The 24,949-nt window shown below is 44.4% G+C and overlaps 1 protein-coding gene across 1 annotated transcript in view; it reads right to left on the reverse strand.

Annotated features, from left to right (window-relative positions):
• The window catches only part of MARCH3 (membrane-associated ring finger (C3HC4) 3, E3 ubiquitin protein ligase), a 157,085-nt gene that overhangs the window by 20,948 nt on the left and 111,188 nt on the right, over nt 1-24,949 (reverse strand). Inside the window, exons 2-3 of the mRNA XM_010846319.1 lie at nt 20,385-20,628; nt 17,262-17,466 (exon numbers count right to left, since the gene is read on the reverse strand). Of these exons, the coding sequence (XP_010844621.1) occupies nt 17,262-17,466; nt 20,385-20,572 (393 nt within the window). The 5' untranslated portion in view covers nt 20,573-20,628. The remainder of the gene's footprint in view (nt 1-17,261; nt 17,467-20,384; nt 20,629-24,949) is intronic.

Here is a 24,949-nt window from a genome sequence, read left to right on the forward strand (position 1 = left end):
GAGAAGGAAATGGCAACCCACTACAGTGTTCTTGCCTGGAGAATCCCAGGGACGGGGGAGCCTGATGGGCTGCCGTCTATGGGGTCGCACAGAGTCGGACATGACTGAAGCAACTTAGCAGCAGCAGCAGCAGCATTATAATGTAATTGGTTTTCTTTGCATTCCTATGTATTTTATCTTGTGTGTGTTAAGTCACTTCAGTCGGGTCTGACTCTGCGATCCTATGGACTATAGCCCACCAGGCTCCTCTGTCCAGGGGATTCTCCAGGCGAGAATACTGGCTCTCCTCCAGGGGATCATCCAGACCCAGGGAATGAACCCATGTCTCTTAGGTTTCCTGCATTGCCAGGCAGTTTCTTTACCACTAGCGCCATTTGGGAAGGCCTGTATTTTACATGATGAAAAACATGATTCTGAGAAGAGATCCACAGGCAGACTGCATCTGCCTATGGGATCCATGACAGAAAAGTTGAAGCACCTTGAAACCTAGCTCCGTTGACTCCTCAAACAGTGCTCCTTTGCAGTGTTGGTTTTTTTTTCCTGTTTCAGAAACACTCAACTGGCCTGGCTCAGCACCTTTGCAGTGGCTGCTCCTTCTGCCTGCCACTCTTCCCACATCTAGTTCCTTCTCATGGGACATCCCTCTGTTCATACATTACCTCTTCAGAAAGGCCTTCACAAACCCCCAAATTCCTTCTCCTCAGTCATCCTGTAACATAACAGCTTGTTCCTTCCTTCATAACTTGCATCACTATCAGAACTAATCTTTTTATTAACTTGTTTATTCCGTCCTTCTTTCTAGCAGGTAAACTCTGTTCGTATACAGTGTTCTGGCCTGTTCACAGTTATATCCCATTTTCTAAAATGTTTGTGTTTGATAAATGTTAGTTGAAGAAATACATAAATCCTTCTTAACTTGATGGCTTTTAGTAGAAATCAGATGAGTCTAACTGAAATATATACACACATATATAAAATCACTCCCTGTGACTCTTCTGATCAAATCCAGATAAGTAATTTTTGTCCCAGACACATGCTTAGCAGTTGTTCTGGCCTTCACAGCTGTGAATTGGCTGAAGTATACATCATATTCAAGGACACCCTAGAGATCTGTGATGCTCCCTGGAGGACTCAGGCCAATAAGCCAATTAAGGGGCTATAATGCTCCATAAATACTATATTTGTGTCTGGAACATTATAATTTGGCTTCAGCATTATTTGAACAACTGCTACACACACTCACACCAATGGTTTGAAATTTTCCAAAGATAAGATTAGCAGCATAGCAGGATTAGATGGCAAAATAATTTTGTATATTCACTTGAAATTCCAGATATAAGTAAAATGGGGAGTCATTTTTCTCTATTTTATATCACTGTGTAGAAGTGATCACAGCCAAATGCAGATTGTTTATCCAAAATACAAGACGATGCTACAGAATTATGTGGCATATGTGGTCCATATAAAGCCAGAAACATAAGATGAGATAAACAACCAAGAAAGCAGGAAGAGCAAGAAACCAGAAATTTGCAGATGAAATTAATAAAAAGCATAGAGCCAACAATAAAAATGATTACTCTGGAAGACAGTGGTTTTATACTGTGTAATCTATTACAAACAGGATACATACAGAAGCTCCAAGTTCCTGGAGCTCTTATGGGACCCCTGGCCCTCCAGCTGGTGAAGTTGCTGGCATCTAACACCCCTTCTGCTGGCCTGTGGTTGGAGCCCAGGATTCTGGAGCTTTAAATAATTACTTCCAAGAGAAAGACTGGATCACAGAGTAAATGGTACCATGACAGGGTACCAAGTAAGAACCCTCAGTGGAACACTGGATAAAGTATGAGAATATGATAAATAACATGTATAAGAATAATAAATACCTATTTTGAGAATCAGGGATGTTTAAAGGACTACAGAGGGAGAAATCAAATTTACAAGCAGATCCTCAAAATGGGACCACATTGAAAAACCGGTAGTGAAAAATCCTCATGTATTAAGAATATGAGTATGAGAACTCTTCCAAGCAGAGTGTGGTGGAGGAATTTCAATGAAATATGATCCATGTGCAAAATAAAGGACAGAAGAGACATTCTCACCAGGACCATATATTCCCAAAGTCAGCAAGGATGGGAACACTTTGAGAAGAGGAACTCTCTGCTAGATGGACGACTGTGAGAATAGAGGAAACTTCAGATTCACAGTGCTTACAGTCCAATGTTTTGCTGCCAAAAAGTTCCCCAAATATTTAGGGCCTGTCTGATCTTGCTGACATTGGACACATCCTAGCAACCAATGGATCTGGAATCCTTCAAGGCTCCACTTAAGACAATGGCTTAAGTTTACAAGTTGCAGTATTTGGCGGAACCTCTTTATTTTTGTTCGGCACTCTTGCCCTCAAATTTCAAAGGGAGCCCACCAGCCCACAATCCGGATTGTGCTATGAATACCATGCCCATGTTATCTAAGTTTTTCATGATTTGTAAGATTTCAGACATGCTCTTCCTTAGCCTCCTCACATCCAAATGAAAAAGTCTCCCTCTTTCTCTCCAGGCCATCCCAGTCACCTGTTTTTCTGGCTCCCTTGGATTCTTCAGGGGGCTTCCCAGGCGGTGCAGTGGTAAAGAACCCACCTGCCAATGCAGGAGACATGTGGGAGACTTGGGTTTCATCCCTGGGTAGGGAAGATCCCCTGGAGGAGGGCATGGCAACCCACTCCAGTATTCTTGCCTGAAAAATACCATGGACAAGAGGAACCTGGTGGGCTACAGTCCATGGGGTTGCAGAGAGTCGCACGTGACTGAGCACACACACGTTGGACTTTTCAGATATACTTCATTGGGAATGGGTCCCAGAATATCAGACCACCAAGTAAAAATACAGCACGGTGTTACATGAGGGGAGGGGCCAGTTTCCTTTTTTGGCATGAGTTGTTTTGATTATGTTCAGTGTTTGTAGACCATTTTGCTACAAATCTCCCAGGGTTGCTTTCAAGGAAGACGTTCTTAAGGAGTTGTGGCAACGGCTGGATGTCAGGGGTCATGACGTCAGGGACTGGCGTTTACAGAAGGCCAAGCAGGAGACCAGCCGGAAGGACACAACTGCTGTCTGCGGGAAAGCTCGACCCCAACCAGGGGACATTTCTAGCTTGAGTGACCCTGAGACATGTGTCCTTGTGGCAGAACCAAGCGAACCACAGGAGAACCCAAGTTAATAACCAGCCCAGTGCTGTATGTGGGCAGAACTGAATCAGCAGCTGTCCCCTTAACACTAGCAAATCATATCCACTGTTGTGGATATCTGCAGAATTATAATGTGGCCTCCTCACAGAAGAAGGAATCTGCAGTGAAGCAATGAGAAGTTTCCCTTTTAAGGGTGCAAGAGACACTTTTGGACAGTCTACATGTTCCCTTGCAGCCAACGTTACTGTTTGTGTAGGTCAAGGATGTTTGACCCTGGGTGCAGGGCTTCAGAAAATCTGACCCCTTTGTGACTTTATGTGAACACTGGGTGTCTGTGCATTTCAGGGGAGAGAATTCAAGCCTTGATCCAATTTTCAAACATGACTGAGGGGAAGCAGTGCTGTTCCAGAGCATTTTCCTAAACTGTCTCAAGACACTCTTTGGTCTGGTCCAGCTTTCTGAGCTTTGATAAATTTCAGAATATGGGCAGTAGGATGTTGATTACCTTCTGAGAATCCATATGGATTATCCATATCTCCTTAGACCTGGATTTAAGACAAAAACCAACCTAGGGCACAAACTGTGATATTTAAAAAATAAATTGTGTGGTTGTAGGCAGCAGATTCATGAAAACATCTAAATTAAAAGGCTTAAGGGAAAAAAAAAAAGAATTTTACTGGACAAAGATGGCAAAATTTCAGGCAACATAAAATCAATGCATAATTATTTCTTCTCAATAAAAGTGAACAGGGTTTCATCACATAAACTGTGATAGAGAAAAGGTAAAACTTTAAGAGGGGAGTAAACCATCCACATCTCTGTGCCACTTTCTTCCTTTCGAAAATGGAGACGGTTGGGGATGTTTCTGGTAGTCCAGTGATTAACAATCCACCTTCCAAAGCAGGGGATGCAGGTTGGACCCCATATGCTGTGGGTCAGTTAAGCCTGCACAATGCAACTGCTGAACTTGTGTGCCACAGTGAGGATCCAGTACAGCCAAAAAAAAAAAAAGTTTGTGTATACAAACAGTTGAACAGGAAAGTGGTACAGGGTAGAACAGGGGCATAGGGCAAAGACTCAGTAAATGACAGCAAGTAGGAAAGGAGGCAGAATATTAAGGTGAATAGAATGTGCAGAAGGAGTGAAAAATGATAGCAAGGAAGCTGAAGATATGTTTTCTATAAATTCTGACATTGGACCTTACAAACCTTATGCTGCCTGAAGGAAGCCAGTCTCAACTGCAGGGTTCCATTTATAGGAAATGTCCAGAACAGGCAGATGGATCCACAGAGACACAAAATAGATTCTTGGTTGCCTAGGGCTGGCGGGGGGTGCGGTATGAAGGTAGGGCTATGAGGACTGCAGAGTTCAGGCTGAAGTGTGTGATGTTTCTTTTTCAGGTGATGAAAATGTTCTAAAATTTCTGGGAACTACATGGTATATGAATTGTATCTGAATAAGTGTTCTAAAAATCTGAGACTGAAAAACACCCTTGGTAAAAATATTCTGAAGTGGCTTGTAGATTTCCCTAAAGAATCCCTTCTCTTGCATGAATTCTGATTTGCAGGTATTTCTTTCCACCTTGCCACAACTTCATCTAATAGGGTTATTCTTCAGATATATTTATCTGTCAGGTACGTCTTACAAACAGCTGAAAATGTGTATATATTTTGATGAACGAATGACTTCTGGGTTTCAACATTAAAGTCATAGCTTTTAAGCAGATGAGCCAGTGTTTAGAAAAATATTAGAGCCATTTTATTACTTTCATCTCTCATCCCTTTCCTCCCATCATCTACCAGCATTAATGCAAAGAGCTAGCCTTTGGAAGTAAGCAAAGTGTTAGGAGAGGTTGCATAAATTTCTTTTGGATGGTGAATATTTTCTCTTCATCTCCTGATTTCTACTTTTATTGATTCTACACAGATGTAAGTCCTTAATGCCTATAAATTCTATTTTACAACTTTCCTGCAGTTCCTACCTGCCAGCAGCATTTCATATACTACATTAGCCATTTTTCCTCAGAGCCCTAAAAGATTCTGAACTTCACCATTTATGCCAACTTTCTGTCTCTAATAGCATTGCTGGAGATGAAGTGATGATAAAACAATGATTAGAAAATATTTCATTTTCTTCTTTTAATCTGACCTCAGTCTTTACAAACAGATCTTTTACACATTTTAATAAGGGGCATAGCTAAGAATTAAGCCTGTTTTTCAGTGTTCTAAACTAAAAGCTTTAAAGTGTTTTTCTTTCTCTTTCATGTTAGACACACACAAATATAACTTTGCTCTCATATATCCATCACAGCATAAACCTATCCCTCTAGCTTTGTAATAATGGACTGCAAAGAAAACAATTTTATCCCAGGCAATCTCACAGGGTTCCTCTTTCTTTATGAATGAAGGCAGGCAGCTCTGAGGTGCTGCACAGGAATATACATTTAGTGAACAATGGAGGAGGAACACAAAGCCACAAGACCTGACAGGATTTTTCTTATCTTTCCCCAAATTTGCTGCACCTGTCAAGAAATGGAAGCAAAGAACAGAGGCAATTATATAAATAATTCAAGAGAAAGACCAGTGTTTTCCTTCATGAGTTGCAAAATCAGTTTCACCAATCTGAGTTATGTAGATGACAGTGTCTAAAGAAATTCACCTCACACGTGAGGTGTACAACCATATTATAACCAATTAACCTTCACAACCTGCTCCTGAAAGAAGGGAAAAGGCTCTTAAACATTTTGGGTTCACCAAGCTTTCTAATAACATCTCTCCTAGTAGAGACCTCGGAAGAAGTGAGTGACGTTATGATTCATGGAAATGAAGACAAATGCAGAGAAAGAGGAACTAGATGAAAAGGGAGAGAGACAGGGCATATAAAGTCCCTTGGAAATGAAGAATGACTTCTCTGGCTTCTAATAGGGTGGCGTACCTCTGGGCTTTGTTTTCCAACAAGCCCAGAGTATCAGAAGCACAGAGAAGAAATGCCATTCCACTTGCCCAGCACATAGTCTGGCACAGCTCATTGTTGTGTTTTTAGTACACTTCATTTTTTAGAGGTGGTTTTATAGTCACAGCAAAATTGAGTGCACAGTACAGAGTCCCCATATATCCCCTGCCTCCCCCACTATCAACATCTGCACCTCAAGAGTGCTACGTTTGTTACAATCGATATACCTACATTGTTACCTAAAGTTCATAGTTTCAGTTCAGTTCAGTCCAGTTCAGTCGCTCAGTCGTGTCCAACTCTTTGCGACCCCATGAATCCCAGCACGCCAGGCCTCCCTGTCCATCACCAACTCCCGGAGTTCACTCAAACTCATGTGCATAGAGTCGGTGATGCCATCCAGCCATCTCATCCTCTGTCGTCCCCTTCTCCTCCTGCCCCCAATCCCTCCCAGCATCAGGGTCTTTTCCAATGAGTCAACTCTTCGCATGAGGTGGCCAAAGTACTGGAGGTTCAGCCTCAGCATCAGTCCTTCCAGTGAACAGCATAAATGTACATCACTCTTGGTGAATATTCGGTGGGTTTGGACAAATGTATAATGACACATAGCCACAACTGTGGTATGATACAGAATAGGTTCACTGCCCTAAAAATCCTCTCTGCTCTGCCTGTTTCTCTCTCCCTCTTCACTAAGAGCTCTGTATTTAATAGATGGGGTCAATGTCAAGAGGCACATCAGGGCTTTAGTCATCACTTTTTTCATGCTTCCCTTTCTAAAGTACATATAGTCCCTTAGAAACTCTGGCTATTGGTAAAGAAGCCCTCAGTTCTCTGTGTGCTTGTGTGTTAACATGTCAGTGAGCAAGTGGAAAGACCTCTGGAGCCAGGAAGGAAGAAGCCAGGAATGGTGGCGAATGCATGGACTCTGGAGCCAGAGGAACTGGAATTCTTCTTCTGCCTTCTCTGCTTACTCCCCTGTGGCTGAGAGTCTTTAAGATCTCTGATGAGTGACTACATCTCAGAATCTCAGCTTCTTTATCTATAAAATGGGATAATCTCTATTATAGGGATACCAGACACACTAAAATAAGATGGCTATGTAAAATGTACAGCATACATCTCTCTCCTTTGCCTAGGAAATGGTTAAATAATTTAAGAAGAGAAAACTCTGGAGTGTGAATATCTTAAGGATAAAAATAGATGGACTCAAAGTGAAATTAATGAATGCCACTGGATTGGAATATCATGTCAAGATCTGTGCCTATGCTAGAAAATGGAGATCTTAGCATAAATGGGCAAAGAAGGGTGTTATTCAGTGAATAAATGACCACTGGGCTCCTACTGCCTAACGGAAGATACTTCTCCACTTGGCTCATTCGAACATAATTGTCCATTAGGCAGCATTTAACCATAATCATGTACTGCTTACAATATTTCAGACCATTATGTATTTCAAAATGTGTATTCTTTCTTTGGAGTTAAAAGTGTCAGGTGTTGACACTTAAAACTGAAAAGGCAAGAGGAGGGCAGGCAGATACCCTCAGTGTGGAGTTTTATGCATATCTGATAACTCTGTGTCTGAAATTTGCACCAGGGCTCATGCAATTTATGACTCCCTTCAGTTCAACCTGGTGCCTTCACCTGCACAGGGCCACTCCTGTGGGCTAATTGTGCCTTGTTATTTCAGCAGGACTTAGGGGAGAGATGATTACTTGGTGTAGTTACGCAGTGACATTTCACTGCTTCTTGATCACACTTGCCTTTACAAAGCTCTCTGCCCAGCTGGGGACACTTTCCTCCCCACCCCCCACAGCCCCCCAGACTCCCATATAATGGCTTACAACTGTCTCCCTTTCAAAGAAGTGGACCCTTTGGTGGCCAGCACTACTGTATTATTTGTTCTTACATTTGGAGGGAGCGCAAAGGGGCTGGCATTTTTCAGGATTATCTGTATTCTGTTTACTTGTTCTTGGCCCAGATGTGCTTCAGGGAACCTTGGCTCAGTCTTGTGTTTTTGATACTACCTGAGGATGAGTTAGTGACAAGTGCGTTAGTTGCTTGGTTGTGTCCGACTCTTTGCGACCCATGACTGTAGCCCACCAGGCTCCTCTGTCCATGGAATTCCCCAGGCAAGAATACTGCAATGGATTGCCATGCCCTCCTCCAGGAGATCTCTCTGACCCAGGGATCAAATCCGGGTCTCCCACATCGCAGGCAGATTCTTTACCATTTAAGCCATCAAAGAAGCCCAAGTTGGTGATGACTACAGACATTTTCTCCCTCCCCCTTCAAGAGGCTGTTCTTTAAAAGATGCATCGCTCACAAAACGGTGACATGTGTTAGTTCTAGGTGGTGGATACACATTTGCTTATATATTCTTTTTGCCCTCCTCTCTATGTGTTATAACACAGAATAATTAAAATCACAAAGTTGTGTGGAACAACTCCTAGTGTTTTGCATCTCTGTGCCTCTATTCCAGGGACCCTCAGATGGGGAGAGGTCAAAGGCAGCTACTAGGACGGAGAAAGGTCCTCTCTTTAAATTCATATTTAAAAATTTTAATTGATTTGTTTTTGGCTGCCCTGGATGTTTGTTGCTTTGCACAGGCTTTCTCTTGTGGTGGTGAGCAGGGGCTACTCTTTGTTGCAGGGCTCGGGCTTCTCATTGTGGCAGCTTCTCTTGTTGCAGAGCGTGGGCTCTAGGGTGCATGGGCTTCAGCAGCTGGAGCACGTGGGCTCAGTGGCTGCACTTTGCTGGCTCAATAGCAGTGGCACACGGGCTTAACTGTTCCGAGGCAAGTGGGATCTTCCCAGGTTAGGGACCGAACCTGTGTCTCCTGCGTTGGCAGGTGGATTCTTATTCACTGAGCCACCAGGGAAGTCTAAGAAAGGTCCTTTCGAAAGCATGATTTCCAATTTGTATTTCAACCCAAGTCACTGTAAGTATCAATACAAGTTGAAATGCTAAAATCAGTCCTGTAATTCTTTTTATGCAGGGAACAGGATTTCCCCTCCAAATTAGTCCTTTCCCAGCAGTGGATGGGCTGAACACCCAGGCACCAGGCAGTTAGCTCCCTTCCATCTGGCATGGCCATGTGAACACTTCAGTTGGCTTGCCTTTTTAAATAAAGTGATTTTTAATGAAGCAAGCTGTAAATTTAATAGATACCTTAAAACAGCTTCTTTGTAACTAAGCTTTAAGTAACGAAGCAACTGCTAAATTAGCCACCAGAATCAAGGGAAAAATCCAAATCTGAACAACTGTAGGATTAAGCATCTCTAGACTTCAGTCATCAGGCAGGTCATCTCAACTACTGGACAAAGGATGGGGAGGCTGGTGACAAGGCAGGCAAGGAAGCGCTTGGCCAACACTAAGGCAGCTGTAGCGCACGGTACTTCTCACCAGTGTCTGTGCTAGCACTCTGTCTCTTACCGGTTCATTAATTGTGTGATTTTGAACCAGCTATTTCAGCTCGCTCATAATGTGGGGACAATAGGAGGAGATCATTAAGTTCAGTCTGTACTACCTTGGGAGAAAGATGTTGGTAGAAAGAAATCACATACCATTAGCAGATTCTTTTAAAGGTGGGGTTGTTGTTCAGTTGCTAACTCATGTCTGACTCTGCAATTCAATGGATGCAGCAGGCCACAGTTCCCTGTTCCTTACCATCTCCCGGAGTTTGCCCAAGTTCATGGCCACTGAATTGGTGATGCTATCCAACCGTCTCATCCCCTGCCACTCTCTTCTTTCGCTCTCAATCTTTCCCAGCATCAGGATCTTTTCCTATGATATGAGTCGGCTCTTCATATCAGGTAGCCAGAGTATTGGAGCTTCGGCTTCAGCATCAGTCCTTCCAGTGAGTACTCAGGGTTGATTTCCTTTAGGATTGACTGGTTTGATCTCCTTTCAGTCCAAGGGACTCTCAAGAGTCTTCTCCACACCGCAGTTTGAAAGCATCATTCTTTGGTGCTCAGCCTTCTTTATGGTCCAACTCTCACATCGATACATGACTACTGGAAAGACCAGAGCTTTGACTGTATGGACCTTTGTCAGCAAAGTGATGTCTCTGCTTTTTAATACACTGTCTAGTGTTAGGTTTTAAAGGTAGGGGACACCATGCAATTTTGGAATCTCAAATGTAAAAAGCAGGCACATGCTGCAGAGGGTGAAGAGGAGTGGGTGGGTGTAAGCAGAAGGCAAGACCCTCAGGAACTAGACAGTGCATGCATGTCCAACCTGAAGGCATTCAATTTTTAAAAAATAGTGTTTATTCAATAAAGCACACCTTTGTGCAAGAATGAGGTCACCCATTGGCTAGTTCTGCTCTGTTTCACTGGTAAGAAGACTGACGCATTCAGAGGAGGAATGATTTGTTCAGGTTCTCACTGAAGTAGTGGGCGGCCAGCTGTCTGTCTCATGGTTCTACAACAGCAGCCACAGCCGGGGTGTTAAGCCCTGCTAGGAAAAGTCACCAGCACAGATGTCACTCAGTGCGAGGGGCTTTTGTTGTGTTCTCTGAAAAACAGACAAAAAAGTCCCTCACCAAGCCCCCTTTCTGTTGTGTAATCTTTCCTTCGCTCTTGGCTTTGGGAGCTTCAACCTGGCCTGGAGCTGGTGGAAGAGCTGCCTCCAGGAGACGGGGCTGCAGAGGAAGGGCCTGATCAGCCCTGGGGAAGCTAAGGCCCCATGCCTGGTGGATAGGAGGGAGGGAAGTGGGAGCTCCAGGTGGATTCAGGTAAATCCATTCCCCATCCCACCGCTCAGACACTGTGTGTGGCTTTTCCTTGTCCCTCCAGAACACAGGAGGAGAGCAAGGCCTGAGAGCGGTACCTGAGACCTTCCTTGCTCCTTGCTGGGGTTTTGACCTCATGTGAGTGACTGAGTGTTAGTCACTCTGTGTCTGACTCTTTGTGAGGCCATGGACTGTAGCCCGCCAGGCTCCTCTGTCCATGGAGTTTTCCAGGCAAGAATACTGGACTGGACTTCCATGGCCTTCTCCAAGGGATCAAACCTGGGTCTCCTGCATTGCAGGCAGATTCTTTACCATCTGAGCCACCAGGGAGGCCCATGGCAAACCTGTGCCTTCATGTACCACATGGGCAAGACCATCATTTCCCCCACAGACCATAATGAAGACTTTGATTCCCCAGAGCTTGAATTCCAAAATCCCTGACAAAGGCCAGCTGGGCCTGGATCTTCCCAGTCAGCCTGACCCTCCCCACTCCATCTCCCTCCTCTAACTCTGGTCAGCATCTCCTGGCCAAACTCTGAAGCACACGTTATCTCCTCACTGGTTGCCAGTGGAACAGGGCTCCTGCCACCTGACTGAGGACTGATGACTAGAAGGCAGGCAGAATTTGTCAGAATCATCACATTTGTTGTGTGGCTCAAAGCAGTGGTGCTGCTTTTATATTATACAAGCCCTTGTCCAACTGTGTCTGTCTTGAACCGAAGGGCAAAGGGTCATTCTCTTTGATGTACAACCACAGGCTCCAGATATGATATATAGTTTGCACTTGGGAGGAATATTCTCTATTTATCTGTCTGTTTAATGAACAGAGGCTTTGTGACAGCCTATCACGTACTGTGATGATGGTCCAGCCACCTTACTCTTGGGCTGTGCTTTGCTCACCGGCTGGAATGAAGAGGGGAGGTTGCCCACCTTCCTTTGAGGAAGTTAGGGGGTCCTCATGCCTGGGAAGCTTCCTCCATCAGTTTCTATCCTCTCTGGTGTCATTCCTTAATTATCCCAAGGCTACAGGGGTTTGCTGATGAAAACGAACACTCTGAAACCAAAAGTTCACATTTCAACCTTGTTGTTCAGTCGCTTGGTCATGTCTGACTCTGCGATCCCATGGACCGCAGCATGCCAGCACGTTTTAACCTAGCAGAATACTTATGTACAGACTGCTATATTTTAAAACATAACCAATGAGGACCTACTGTATAGCGCAGGGAACTCTACTCAATACTCTGTAATAACCTACATGGGAAAAGAACTTGAAAAAATAGGTACATGCATATGTATAATTGAATCACTGTGCTGTGCTCCTGAAACTAACACAACATTGTTGATCAACTATACTCCAATATAAAATAAAGTAAAAAAAAAAAAAGAAACCAAACCCACTACGATGAAGTGAGTAACATCCTTTCCTAAGCCTGACAGAACACAGTAGGAGGGTTTCAGTGAAGTCTCAAATCTATTAAATAGCCAAGCGCCAAGGCACAAAGTCGTTTCTTCACAGCAGTTCAACTCTGCTCCCTTTTGTATAGCTGAAGATGACATTGGATCCTCGGCACACTTTAAAACCATTTTCCTCCAGCGACTTAAAAAATTATAAATGAAAAGTTTGAAAAAAAAAAGTCTTTAATCCTCATCTCCCAAACTTTATATTCCATTATTCTGAGTAACTGATATGTGTGAAAACACTCTCAGTTTCAATTTAGCTCAACCTCAGACTCACCGGGAACAGCTTTTAAATTGTTCATACAATTCCTATCAATCAGCTGGGGTTGTGTAAAGGGAAATAGGAATACGGAAACCTAATCACTCCTTCTGTGAAAAATCACCATGTTTTCCTGTTTGGAGACAGATCAGATCCTAAGAAGCCTTTCCTGCAGATTTCCACCATTTCCTGGCTGTTTCATTTTAATCTTGACATTGTTGAGCTGATCTATTACTTCATGAGTTTCCCGGGCAAGGGCAGGTGTTACTGATATATGTCTTAGGAAAGCCCATTGGCAGATATTCCCATCCTAGAAGCTGATGTTGCAAGCACGCTATCTGCACATAGTAAGCTGGACTTCCTTGGCAAACTGCTCAATCAGATATGCAATCACAGCAAAAGGCGGAAGTCAAGGCACACAGTCTTGGGAAGAAATTGTGCTATTTTTATTGGGTTGCTGTATTTCACCCTTATAAAAGAATGGTATTAGAGTTCATCTTAGAGACAGAAATGAGGAAAACTGAAAATGAGTAGAGAGGAGACCATAAAACCACCCAGGCTAGTCATTCCGTGAATCCTTTTATGGTTAGTGGATGTCTATTTACTGCATTCTACCAGGTCAGTATTCTTGGGGCTAATTCATCTGACAAATTGCCAGTGGACACATTTTCCATCATCAACAAAAATACGTAGCCTTCCTGAGAGAAGTGCTGCCTGCGTAGGTATGAAATGTATGTGGGTTATATCTGTTTTCCTTTTTGCTACGGACAGTTCAAATGCTTTCCTTTCAAACTTTGCCCAAGTAGACACAGATCTTTTAGGAGATTTACACTAGCTGGACTGTAGAGGAAATCCACCCATAATTGAATAACCCCAACCATCTCTCTTGGGTTGAAACTACCTCATTATACTAGCTTACTTAGCACCAAGAAAATATTTAGGGTGTAAAACTGAAAATGAATTAAAAAGGCTAAAAAAGAATTAGTCTCGCCATGTAGGTAGGTAGGTAAGTAGATACACACAGCAACTTACTGAAGCACTGGGTTGGCCAAAAAGTTTATTTGGGTTTTCCTGTGACAGCATATAGAAAAACTGGAATGGACATTTTGGCCAACATAATGTAATTTACTCACCTTACAATAGGCTCATTTCAAGTGTAGAATGTATTTTTTTTGCACAAGAATTTGAGCCTTTTGGAGACCAAAGAGATCATGGAGAATCTGCAGTTCACCCTCTACACTGCAGCTCAGAGCAACAGGTATGTCACCCAGATGGTCAGTGGAAAGTGGAGAAGTGATGCCCAGTTTGGAGATGCTATTAATAATCTGTCTATTGACTTGGCCATTTTGAGTAGAAACTCATTCTTTGCAAGGAGAGGGAAGAAAGACTTTATGTAGCAGCCTGTGTACAAGATAGCTTTGGGTTCCTGATCTGTTAAAAATGAACATCTAGCTGCTGGCTGCAGAAAGTGTAAGAGACAAGAGGAGAGGAAGGATCTTCAGAATGAGATTGAGGAAGATGAAGGCTTACGGTGGATGAAGGACTGAAAGTTTACTAAAGAATGGGAGTCTGCGGAGTCAGGCAATTCCGACTGATGTAATGTCTGGATGCTGCCAAATAAAATTTATAAATGGGTTTTTAAACCGCTTCCTCTAGCAATGGGAGTTGTTACTATCACATTGATTTTGAAATGAAATGTTATGGAATTTTCTTGCTTTAATGAGAAGGCAGCACCAACTGGTAAATAAAGTAATGATTAAAGCAATTAAAGAGGGAAAATGATAAATAAAGTAACAATACTCCTAATGCTTAAACCCAAATAGGCAGGTTTTGCTGATTTGCTGAAAAGATTCATTTTCATCTTGAAGTAAACATATTGAGAAGCAATGCTCACTGTGAATAAACCTGCCCTTTGGTAAGAGGAGAAAAGTCAATTAGTAATGTCATTTGTTTAAAAATCTGCCTGCACCTGGTTCTCATTTGTCCTCCAGCTGAGAAACCAAAGACAACTTCTTTTTATTGCTTGTGGTCAAACAGCAAGTTCATCTCGCCATCGGAAGATCAAATGGCCAGCCTCCCCCAGCTTGAGAAGGCCTGCCTTTCACTTTCAACTTGTTCAATCATCATTAACTCTGAAAAACGTCACATTCCATTTGTGCAATGAAAATTTCACCACCAGTGACCATTTGGGTGAAGTTTTTGTAGGCGAGGCCCTAAATCTTGCAGAGCACCTCACACATTCTCAAGGTCTTTTGCCTTGTTTCCTTGTTTAATGACAGTGGCCTGAGATCCTGGAGTCCATCTACAGCCTGACACCCGTGGCTCTGAGGAAACCTCTGTGTGGGGGTACATGTGTCTCTCTGAGACTGCAAGGGTTCACTGCATGACCTGACACATGTGTGTTATCTGACACGCATGCACCCCCAACCCCAGCCTTTGTTAGCTATTATGCATACACATCCTGGGGTTTTTGCCAAGTAAAAAGTCTTCTCTTCTGGGGAGAGACCACTTTAAAAAAAAGACCACTGGATACAGCCCATTTCAAAGCAAGGTTTTCTTTCTTTGGGAAGCCAGCTGCCCTAGAAAGAGCTGCAATATCAAGCTGGGGAGGTTCCACAAAGTTTCTGGAAAGGAGAAATAGGCTTCTTTTTAACTTTTGCCATTGGGCTTGAAAATCTTCGCCTCCTTTGTTTATTATTTAATTATATTTCTTCCTCTGCAGAGAAGTTCTGAAATGAAAATCCCAAAGAATGTGGTAGTGAGCTAAATCCTCATGGCACTCTACAAAAATCAATTTCTGGAAGTAGATGTCAAGCAGCAAGACACCTAAATTAAGAGGTCACTTGATCTAGAATCTTAAAAAGGAGTATTGCGTTTATTGGGGCAAGTCAAATAAATTTTGTGCCGTTTGGCAAGGAGGTCACAGCTAAAACAGCCCCCAGTTATAGGTCCTGATTAGATTTTCAAGGTCAGAACCAAGAGAATGTATAAGCAGAGCTCTCTAGAACCTTAGTGCCAGCATGCTAACATGCTGTTTTAAATAGCCTCCAAGAAGGGCTTCTTGATTTCTAGGTTTAGTTTAGTGTCAAAGTTCCACTGAGTCAGCTGAAATAAGGTTATCAGCCCAACTGGATTATAGGCACAATGTCTTGGCCTCTTCCAGCTAGCTCTGGTTCAAGTGTATTAGAATATTTATTGTTGCCAATATGCAATTTTTGATTGACTGGCAGCTGGAGAGGAGGAGAGAAGGCAAAAATAACCTAATAACTTTTTCCAGTTTCTCCAGTTAATACAAAGACACTTGCTCCTTGGAAGGAAAACTGTGACGAACCTAGACAGCATATTAAAAAGCAGAGATATCACTTTGCTGACAAAGGTCTGTATAATCAAAGCTAAAGTTTGTCCAGTAGTCATGTATGGATGTGAGAGTTGGACCACAAAGAAGGCTGAGCACCAAAGAATTGATGCTTTTGAATTGTGGTGCTGAAGAAGACTCTTGAGAGTCCCTTGGACTACAAGATCAAACCAGTCAATCCTAAAAGAAATCAACCCTGAATATTCACTGGAATGACTGATGCTGAAGCTGAAGCTCCAATACCTTGGCCACCTGATGTGAAGAGGTAACTCAGTGGAAAAGACCCTGATGTGGAGAAAGATTGAAGGTAAAAGGAGGCAGCAGAGGATGAGATAGATAGCATCACTGACTCAACAGACATGAATCTGAGCAAACTCCGGGAGATAGGGGAGGACAGGGAAGCCTGGCGCGCTGCAGTCCATGGGGTGGCAAAGAACCAGACACAATTTAGCAACTGAACAACAAAAATACAAGACTGGACCCGGGTCTAAAGAAGAATCACGTGGCTCCTAAAATAGGAAAGATAATGTCCTGCTATTTTAATGGCTGGGTTGACAGCATCACTTTTAAGAAAAGAGATATCAACACTAGGTTATTAGCTGAAAAAAGCTTGTGTGTAATTTCCTAGGAGAGATTTTTTTAATTCAAACTCTTGCATATATACCTAATATTATAAGTGTTTTATAAATATTAATTCATTTATCCCTCATAGTAACTCCAAGAGGTGAAGTCACTTACGTAAGGTGTAGAACTAGTCAAACCCAAAAATGTAGGTCTTTGTGCGTTATACTACACCCCACTCCAGTATTCTTGCCTGGAGAATCCTATGTACAAGGAGCCTGGCAGGTTACAGTCCATAGGGTCACAAAGAGTTGGATACAACTGAAGCAACTGAGCACACACGCAGTTATACTTTTCTGCAAAGATTTCTCAGACTAGGCAACCCAAATGCCCATTTATCTGTTGCTTCAAGGTGAGCAATGGTGTGCAAAGAGAACAGTGTTTGATCTGTTTGCTCCGTGTCACAGGAATGGAAAAATGGAGATCAAGTCTCTAAAACGTCCCCTATCTCCTCACACTGATTTCTTCTACTCTCTCATCTTCACTTCATAGAGGTCACCTTTCTGCCATTGGCTCCTGAGTGCTGACTCTGTGTCTCCTGTCTCATACATACACACAGGCACGCACACACACACAGACACACACACACACACACAGCTATTACTATGCTTCAATGAAGCGGCACAGGGTCTGTGAGCTGGGCATAAAAGCAGACATCATTTGCTCATTAGAGCTAAGTTTTCAAGACGTGCCCCAATTACTGACCTCCACCAACGGCCTGGGTTTGCGCTCGACTGCAAACCTGAAGTGGCAGAGTTCACAGTAGCTGGTGTTTGAGGACGACAGCCAGTGTTCCAGGCAGCTCCGATGAATTGTCCCCAAGGTCCCTGTACATTCACACGGAGAGAGCAAGTCCTCTTGACTGCTGCCCTCGTGGCAGATCCTGCACATCGGCCGGTCATTGAAGGGACTGCAAGAGAAGGAGGGGCACCTGCTGGTCACGGGCTGGTAACCACCGCCACGCCATGGTCCTCCGGCTCTGGGGCCTTCGGACCCTCCTCCACAGCAGCTGCTCAGAACATACATCTGCTTTAAAACCCGAGATCTACACTGGCATTCGGCAGTGGGGGCCGGGGTCCTTGGGCATCTACTTTTGTCAAAACAACGAACTAGGGGGTGGCTAATACCAGAGTAGGCGGACCCAGGGACATAGTGAGGGAAAAGGAGCAATGTGTTAATTCTGCCTTGGATGTTGATGTAGTTCAGGCAAACTACCAATCAAAAAATAAAAATCATCCTTTGTTAGTAAGAAATTGTTTGCAAACAGCACCGATTATAGTTTCTAGACAAACCAAGTCTTTTGAACTAGGCCGGGACACTTTTGAATACCCAGAGGTTCTTTGTCTTTCTCTTTTTAGTGGGAGAGTGAGAGGAGGAAAACAGATGGGCAGCCGACCCTGAAGCCGCCACGCAGAACAGCAGCCTGAGCCGGAGCACAGAGCTGGAGCTTTCCTATGTTGCACTTTGGGCTGCTGAGGACACTCAGCTGAAAGCCGGTAAAGGTATGTCCTACCAAGGTGGCCTCAGTCCAGGGCTTGGCCTTTAACTTGGAAACATCACCCCTGTGAGGACTCATGGTGTTGTGGCTAGTGAGGCAGGCTCTGGAGTCATGCCACTTGGGCTCAAACCCCAGCTCTGCTGCACATGAGCTGGCTCACTTTGGGCAATTAATGTCATCTCTCTGGACTTTAGCTTCCTCATCTCTAAAATGGGCTCAAAGCAGGGTACCTTCCCCATATGGTGACTGTGAGGATGAGAAAGTGTGATCCAGGCTACAAGCTTAGATGAGGGACCAGCATGTAGTAAGTGCCTAGTTAATGCTCACTATTTTCACTTGTAGAAAAACTCAGGTCAGGGAAAATCAAATGACATGGCCCTCATCACATACGTCAAAGCTCCAAGTAAGACGGCCTCAGTTCTCAATGGATACTGGGGGGCTATCCGCCTCTGATCAATGTCTTCTTATATTGCTGGAGGTCCTTATCGGGTATTAGATTTTTAAATGTCATCACTGTATGTGCCAACCCAAGGACTGGCCTATTTACTCACCTTTCCCCACTTCTTCCTGTCCCCCAAAGCGGACAGTGACCCAGGCTTATGCTAATCCCCCTCTCTCTGGCTCCATCTTTGTGGAAACAGCCATGAAAACACTGCTCTTTCCCAAAGGCTTTTCTGGGGATGATCCTGGGACTGAGTGAAGGCTAAAAGGGGATTAAAAGAGGAAAGGAGGCTCCTTCCCACTTGCCAAAAGGAGCCCCACATGCTCAGGGGTGGGAAAAGAAAGTTTAAAGAGTTGACTTTTTTCTGTCATTATTCCTGGCCTCCATCATTCACACTGAACCAAATGCTTATAAAATTGTAAAAGTTCTGGTTTACACTACTGTATGGTAGGAGAACATGTAAAAATGCCTGACACACATGCGTGCGCACACACACACAAACTGGATCCCAGGTCTCAGGTGTTTCAGCTCTGCAGCCCACACTTCCTGATCAAATGAGGTGTTTGATGGCTCAAGGGTGACAGGGGCACATGCTGACAGATAACTATCTGTCTCAGTTCACAGCCGAGCACTTAGACTCACTGCCTCCTTGTATTCTGAGACCTAACCAATTGTTACAAGTTTTCCCAGAGATAGAAAAATATGTATTGACCCTTTTTTTTTCATTTCTTGGCTTTGTGAAAGCCAAACGGACTGATAGCAGAAGGCACGTGGATAATGTTTATAACATGTGTGGGTGGGTGACTCCATGTCTGGCGGCCACCACTTGTGGGGCCAGGGAGTTCGGGGTGGTACAGAGAGTGCTGTGGTTTCACCAGGGGTCCTGTTGCATGTAGGGGTTGATGAGCCTGTATCTGCACTGGAGGAGTTGGCTGAATTGCTCAGACCAAGGTAAGCAGTTGAGGTCTGAGTGACTGACCCGAAGTTTCAGGGTCAGACGTGTCAGCAGTGAAATCATAGGGCATGTCTACTATTGAAATACATTTCACAGTCATAAGACAGGTCCCACTTACTCATTCTGAAATAAATGGAGACGCCGAGGAGCACTCAGTGGCCAGGCAGCCTGTGGCTCTCCACATACCAGTGGGCGGCAAGAGCACCAGGGGAGACCTCCAGGGACAAAGGGCTGGCCTGGATAAACCATGTCTGGGCTGCTCAAAGCCTTCAGTCTGGCTCAGTTCATCGCTCAGGGGAGACGAGCTGCGGGTGTTAATGATAGTACTTCACAGGGCAGAGTGTGTATGAAGGATCGTGGAGGGGGCATGTGGAGGGCAAAGGAGGAGGCAGCAGAAGAATCCCCAAAATGGGGATGTGCCTGAAGAGACCCCCAGGAAGCTGCGCTGAACAGGTCCCCATCACGGGGTGCTGACTAGCCTGCACGCCAGAACGTCACTTCAAAAGTTTTACCCACGTGTCCAGTCACTTTGGCTCAGTCACCTGAAACCGGAGGCCTCCTTGGTTCTATCCTAACAAAGGCGGCTACCTTTGTTAGTACCTGAAGTCGACAAGAAAGTAATTAACCGTCACAAGGTCAAAATAACAAATGTTAAGCAAGTGACCCTGCGCCTTGTGGGATCCTTCCCTGCCTGGCTCTCTGCGAGTGTGACTTTAAGCAGAAAACTCCACAGGGTGAGTTTTAGCTTTTTGCCCCATTGCTATAGAAACGGCAATAACAGAACTTGCGTAGTTGGTTTTTTTTTCCTCCCCAGTACCTCCTCTCACCTGACACAAAAACCTGAGCGCTAATTACATTGCCTTCAGCATTTCACATCTGACAGAAAGCGCTCGGGATCAATTACAGACTCATTGATTTTAATGGTGGTACTACCTCTGGGTGGCGAGGGTCCGCACTACTGTTGACAGCAGCTGCCCGTCCTTAGCGGAAACTTGCATGACATACTGCGGCTGCCCATTCACCAGGCTGCCACAGTCCTCCACGGTCTTCACCACGGGTGCAGCGGAACCGGTGCAGTCTGGTAGCACTTCGGGCAGGTGACTGCAGCGGCTGGTTGTCATGGTAACAGACAGCAATTACTCTGCTAATGGCTTCCACATTCATACAGGATTTCCATCTAAGAGAGATCAGAAAACAGTTTACTTGGGCAGGGTACTTAATAGAAAACGGAGAATTATGGCCACCATCATCGTGTCATGATTTAATAGAAATAACAGGTGGTACTTTATCTTGCAACCATTTACAAAGCACACGCATACCGCATACACTCAGCCCACGAGAAACAGTAGATATGGTTATGAACAGGACAGTGAGCATGTCAGTGTATGTAAACACCGAGGATCGGAGAGGGGAGGGCATGGTGGGCCCTGCAGCCAGATCTGAAGAGAAGATAAGCAGTTCTCCCGCTTCGGGCCAGAGAAGCAATAAGTCTTTGTTGACACTCTCTCAGAGTTCCTAGAACCATTATTAAAACCGTTTGCAACTATTTTTTTCTTGGAAGCAATTTATTCTCTATGCAGCTTCATTCTGAGATGCTAAGATTAAAAAGAGAGTGAAGAAAGGCAAAAAGAAAGGAGAGAAAAAAAAACAAAACCATGTGAATTTGGCCAAGTAGCACCTTTCTGGGCAAAATTTGCCAAACATGAATCGCTCAAATAATGAACCACATTTCTGACTATTCCCATATCTGTGTTCCATAACAAAATTATCTACTACGTTAAGTCTTGAAAATTAGCTTCCTTTAAAAAGTTAACCTATTTTAGCCTTGTCTTAGAGTTATTCATGAAATGATGAGTTTGATGAGCTTGTTACACCAATTTTCTTTTAAAGATGTTTATTTTTTTGGATGTGGGCCATTTTTAAAGTCTTTGTTGAATTTGCTACAATATTGCTACAATATGTTTTAGTATTTTGATGGTGAGACATGTGGGATCATAGCTCCCGGACCAGGGATTGAACCTGTACCCCCTGCATTGGAAAGCAAAGTCCTAATCACTAGACCTCCAGGCAAGTCCGTATATATATTTTTAATGGACATTACAATAAATACATTAGTACTAAGCTTTTGGTTCTTTTTGTGTACCACTTAAAATCTAGGGACACTGCCTTCTCAGGGGTGAACACAGATGAATGAGGTCTCTACCACCTGTTAAGAATAATCCATTCTTAATAAGGACCTTACCTTGCTGACACATAGCCTGCAAGAAATTCTGTTCCCAATTTGTGCAGTGTAGGCTTGAACTTGACCTCAAGTTCAAAGCATTCAGACCCAGTGGAGTAAGGAACTCCACTGCATCTAATAATAGATTTGCACGTGATGTGTAAGAAATAGAGGCCTTAAGAGAAACTTGCAGGAGGCATTTGTTTATGTCTAAAGTTGAGAGGACACAGTTTCACGGTCCATACACACCGTCTCTGCCCAGCCTGCTCACCTCGAGCTTCTGAGCCCGGCACAGCAGTGGCAGGGCTGGTGGATAGACTAAGTTCCTGTCAATTAGTAGTCTGGGTGGTCAAGACCCCAGGTGTAAATAAATCTGCCTCCCAACCCTGAGGATTTTTGGAATTCCTCAAAGGGTTATTTTCTACTAGATATTTGTCTCTATTTACTATATTTTACTTGACTCCTACAGGTTTGGAAAATAGAGTCTGCCCAACTTCCAGAGCAATGTCCATCCACTGGACATTCTCAGGAGGAGAATGCCGGACTTTCAGATGAACTTGAGCTGATGCGGTCACTGCTGACAAGCACATATCCGCAGCCCTGACCAGCGGATGGGAATGGAATCCCCTCCTTCCTGCCGAGGAGTCTGGCTGGCCTCCCTTTCCTGTCCTCCTTGGCTGCCTCTAGTCCTCTCGGGGTCTGCGGTCTGGCCTCTCCCAGGAGCCCTTTGAGAACTGGCAATGGGGCCGGGGCTGTGGACACCAGCCATGGTCTGAGGCCTGATGTGAGGCAGTGGCAGGGCTCCGAGTATCATGACCCTACAGCCTTCTCAACCCCCAGGTACCGAGCATTCAAAAAACCCAATGAGCTGATTAGCTAGTACAGTGTTGCTTGTTAAAAAGGATTTGTCTCTTTTATTTTTTCTCACATTACAAAATCAAAAAATATATGTTAAAGAAAGTACAGAAAAGTGCACAGAAAATAAAACTCACTCAACATGCCACCACTTGAATAACCACAGTAAACTTTTTGGGTGGATAGCTTTTTAAGTTTTGGCAGGATTGGCAGGGTGGAGCTGATTTGTAACTGGGGTCAGATAGCTTTATCTTTTTTTTTTCTCAAAGTTTTCAGACCGCAGAACAAAAAGGATGTTCAAAGGTCAGCTTCGAAAACTATGTCTAACCCCTCTTCCCTTGGCCTGCCCTGATAAAGCCCCATTGACATGATTTTAAATTCTCATAGTGCCTGACAATCACAAAGTGGAACTTCCTGGCACAGCTCTCTTGCTTCACAAGGCAGCCATAGATTAAGAGCCAGGGGTGTGTTGGCAGGAAAAGCAGACACAGTGACCTTCTTGCCGTACGAAATCATTATGTCTGGGTGCGCTCTGAGAGTCTATTTTCGGATTTTGCATAACTCCAACTCAGAGGCCCAAGCACTCCCTCCCCCCATTACATGGAGCTGCAAGGAGGAGGAGAAGGGATGCAGAGTGAGAAAAGGAGGCCCGGCCGGTCAGCACTGAGGCTGCCCTTAATGAGGGGACTGCCTCTTAGACACATGAGGTCCCCAGTTTCATTCACTCATAAACTTAAGACTAAGCCCTCACTGAGGGCTTCCCAGGTGGCGCAGTTGGTAAAGAACCTGCCTGCCAATGCAGGAGATGCAAGCAGTTTGATCCCTTTGGTCTGGAAGATCCCCTGGAGAAGGAAATGGCTACCCACTCCAGTATTCTTGTCTGGAGAATCCCATGGACAGAGGAGCCTGGTGGGATACAGTCCATGGGTTTGCAAAGAGTCAGACTCAACTGAGCGACTGAACACACATAAACACACACACACAGGTAGTAGTTCTAAATGTATGACCTAAATCTGCAATAAAATTGCCCTTAAAACAGTTCTGGAAGTAGAATTTCCTTATAAGTATAATTTTACTTTTAGATGGTAGTCTTCATTTCACTTGCCTTCTCAAAGGCAACAGAGCTACTACCCACCAGCTGATCAGTTTATTCCATTCACAGAGAGCACCAGGCACTGAACTGGGCATAAAGGAAAAAGATTCCTCCTCTACTTTGCTTTCTCCTGCAAGCAAGCCCTGGCTCTTTCCCTCATGCTCTGCACCCAACTTAGCAATCAGTGTCCTGATTGAAATGATACTCTCGTCCAACACTCACTGAAGAACATACCGGCACATCCGCTGACCACCACACACCAGAATAATCCTGACGTACTAAGTCCGGTGTGCCAGAGGTGAGTCCCCACGCTCCTTAAAGACTGTGTCTTGAATTGAAAATGCAGCGGGAGGGATTACATGGAGGATGGGCACCTTGACCTTGGTGGGAAGGGCTGAGTGGGTACCAGCCCCAGAAGGGAGTCTAATCAGGTGGAAGAAGAGAGAGGGGAGCATCTCCCCAACCTCAGTAAAAAAGAAGCCCTGAGGCTGAGATCAAGGCATGGGGCAGGAGTGGTTCTCGCAGGCTGCGGGCATCAATTGGCATGCACATGTTTGCACCTGAGGCAGTGATGAATGGCCCACCGCTTTGCCCTGTCTCTTCCAGAGCCACCTAGGAGAACAGCAGGCTCTTGCTGAGGATGCTAAAAATAGTCAGGCTGTAGCCTAAGTCAGGGTCTGTAGCCTAGTACTGGTCTTCCACTGATTTTCCTGAAAAATTTCAAGTGCCATTTGATTGCCTTTTTTTTTTGTTTGTTAAAATCAATACTGCTCCTGGGAAATTCCCCCAAGAATTCTGCTCTCTGGATTTCTCAGGACAAAAACACTAATGCTGGGAGGGAGCAGTGTCCGTATAAATGCGAAACCTCAAATTACACTGATGGGAGTTCTTTGTTGGTTAGGTTTGACACCTTATATAATTCCTCAGGCTGAGAATAAAACATGATTTGGCACTGGCCAAATTCTGCTGCACTCAGTGGGCGGACTGGGAATAGGTGTGTGAGAGGGAGACAAATGAAAAAGGAAGGAGTGGCTACAGAAATGAAAGCTTGATTAGACAATTGTGAAGATAAAAAGGACTGTCTGTGAAACTGTGACCCCTGTAAAGGCTAGAGTACAGTTTCATAAAAGCATGGACCCAACCAGGCTGCAGCTAATCATGGCTGAACGGGCTGCTGAAGGTAAGTGATTTCCATGGGAACACGGCTGGCATCGTGAGGATGCATTCAGAGGACGTGGGGGAAGGGCAGGGAAGCAAGCCGTGCTCACCCCTGCAGCCTTTGTGCCCTACAGCCCCCGAACCTCCCCAAAGATCGTGGAGTTACAGGAA

The sequence above is a fragment of the Bison bison genome, unplaced genomic scaffold, assembly GCF_000754665.1.
Source record: "Bison bison bison isolate TAMUID 2011002044 unplaced genomic scaffold, Bison_UMD1.0 scf7180017864235, whole genome shotgun sequence".
NCBI classification, from domain to species: domain Eukaryota; kingdom Metazoa; phylum Chordata; class Mammalia; order Artiodactyla; family Bovidae; genus Bison; species Bison bison.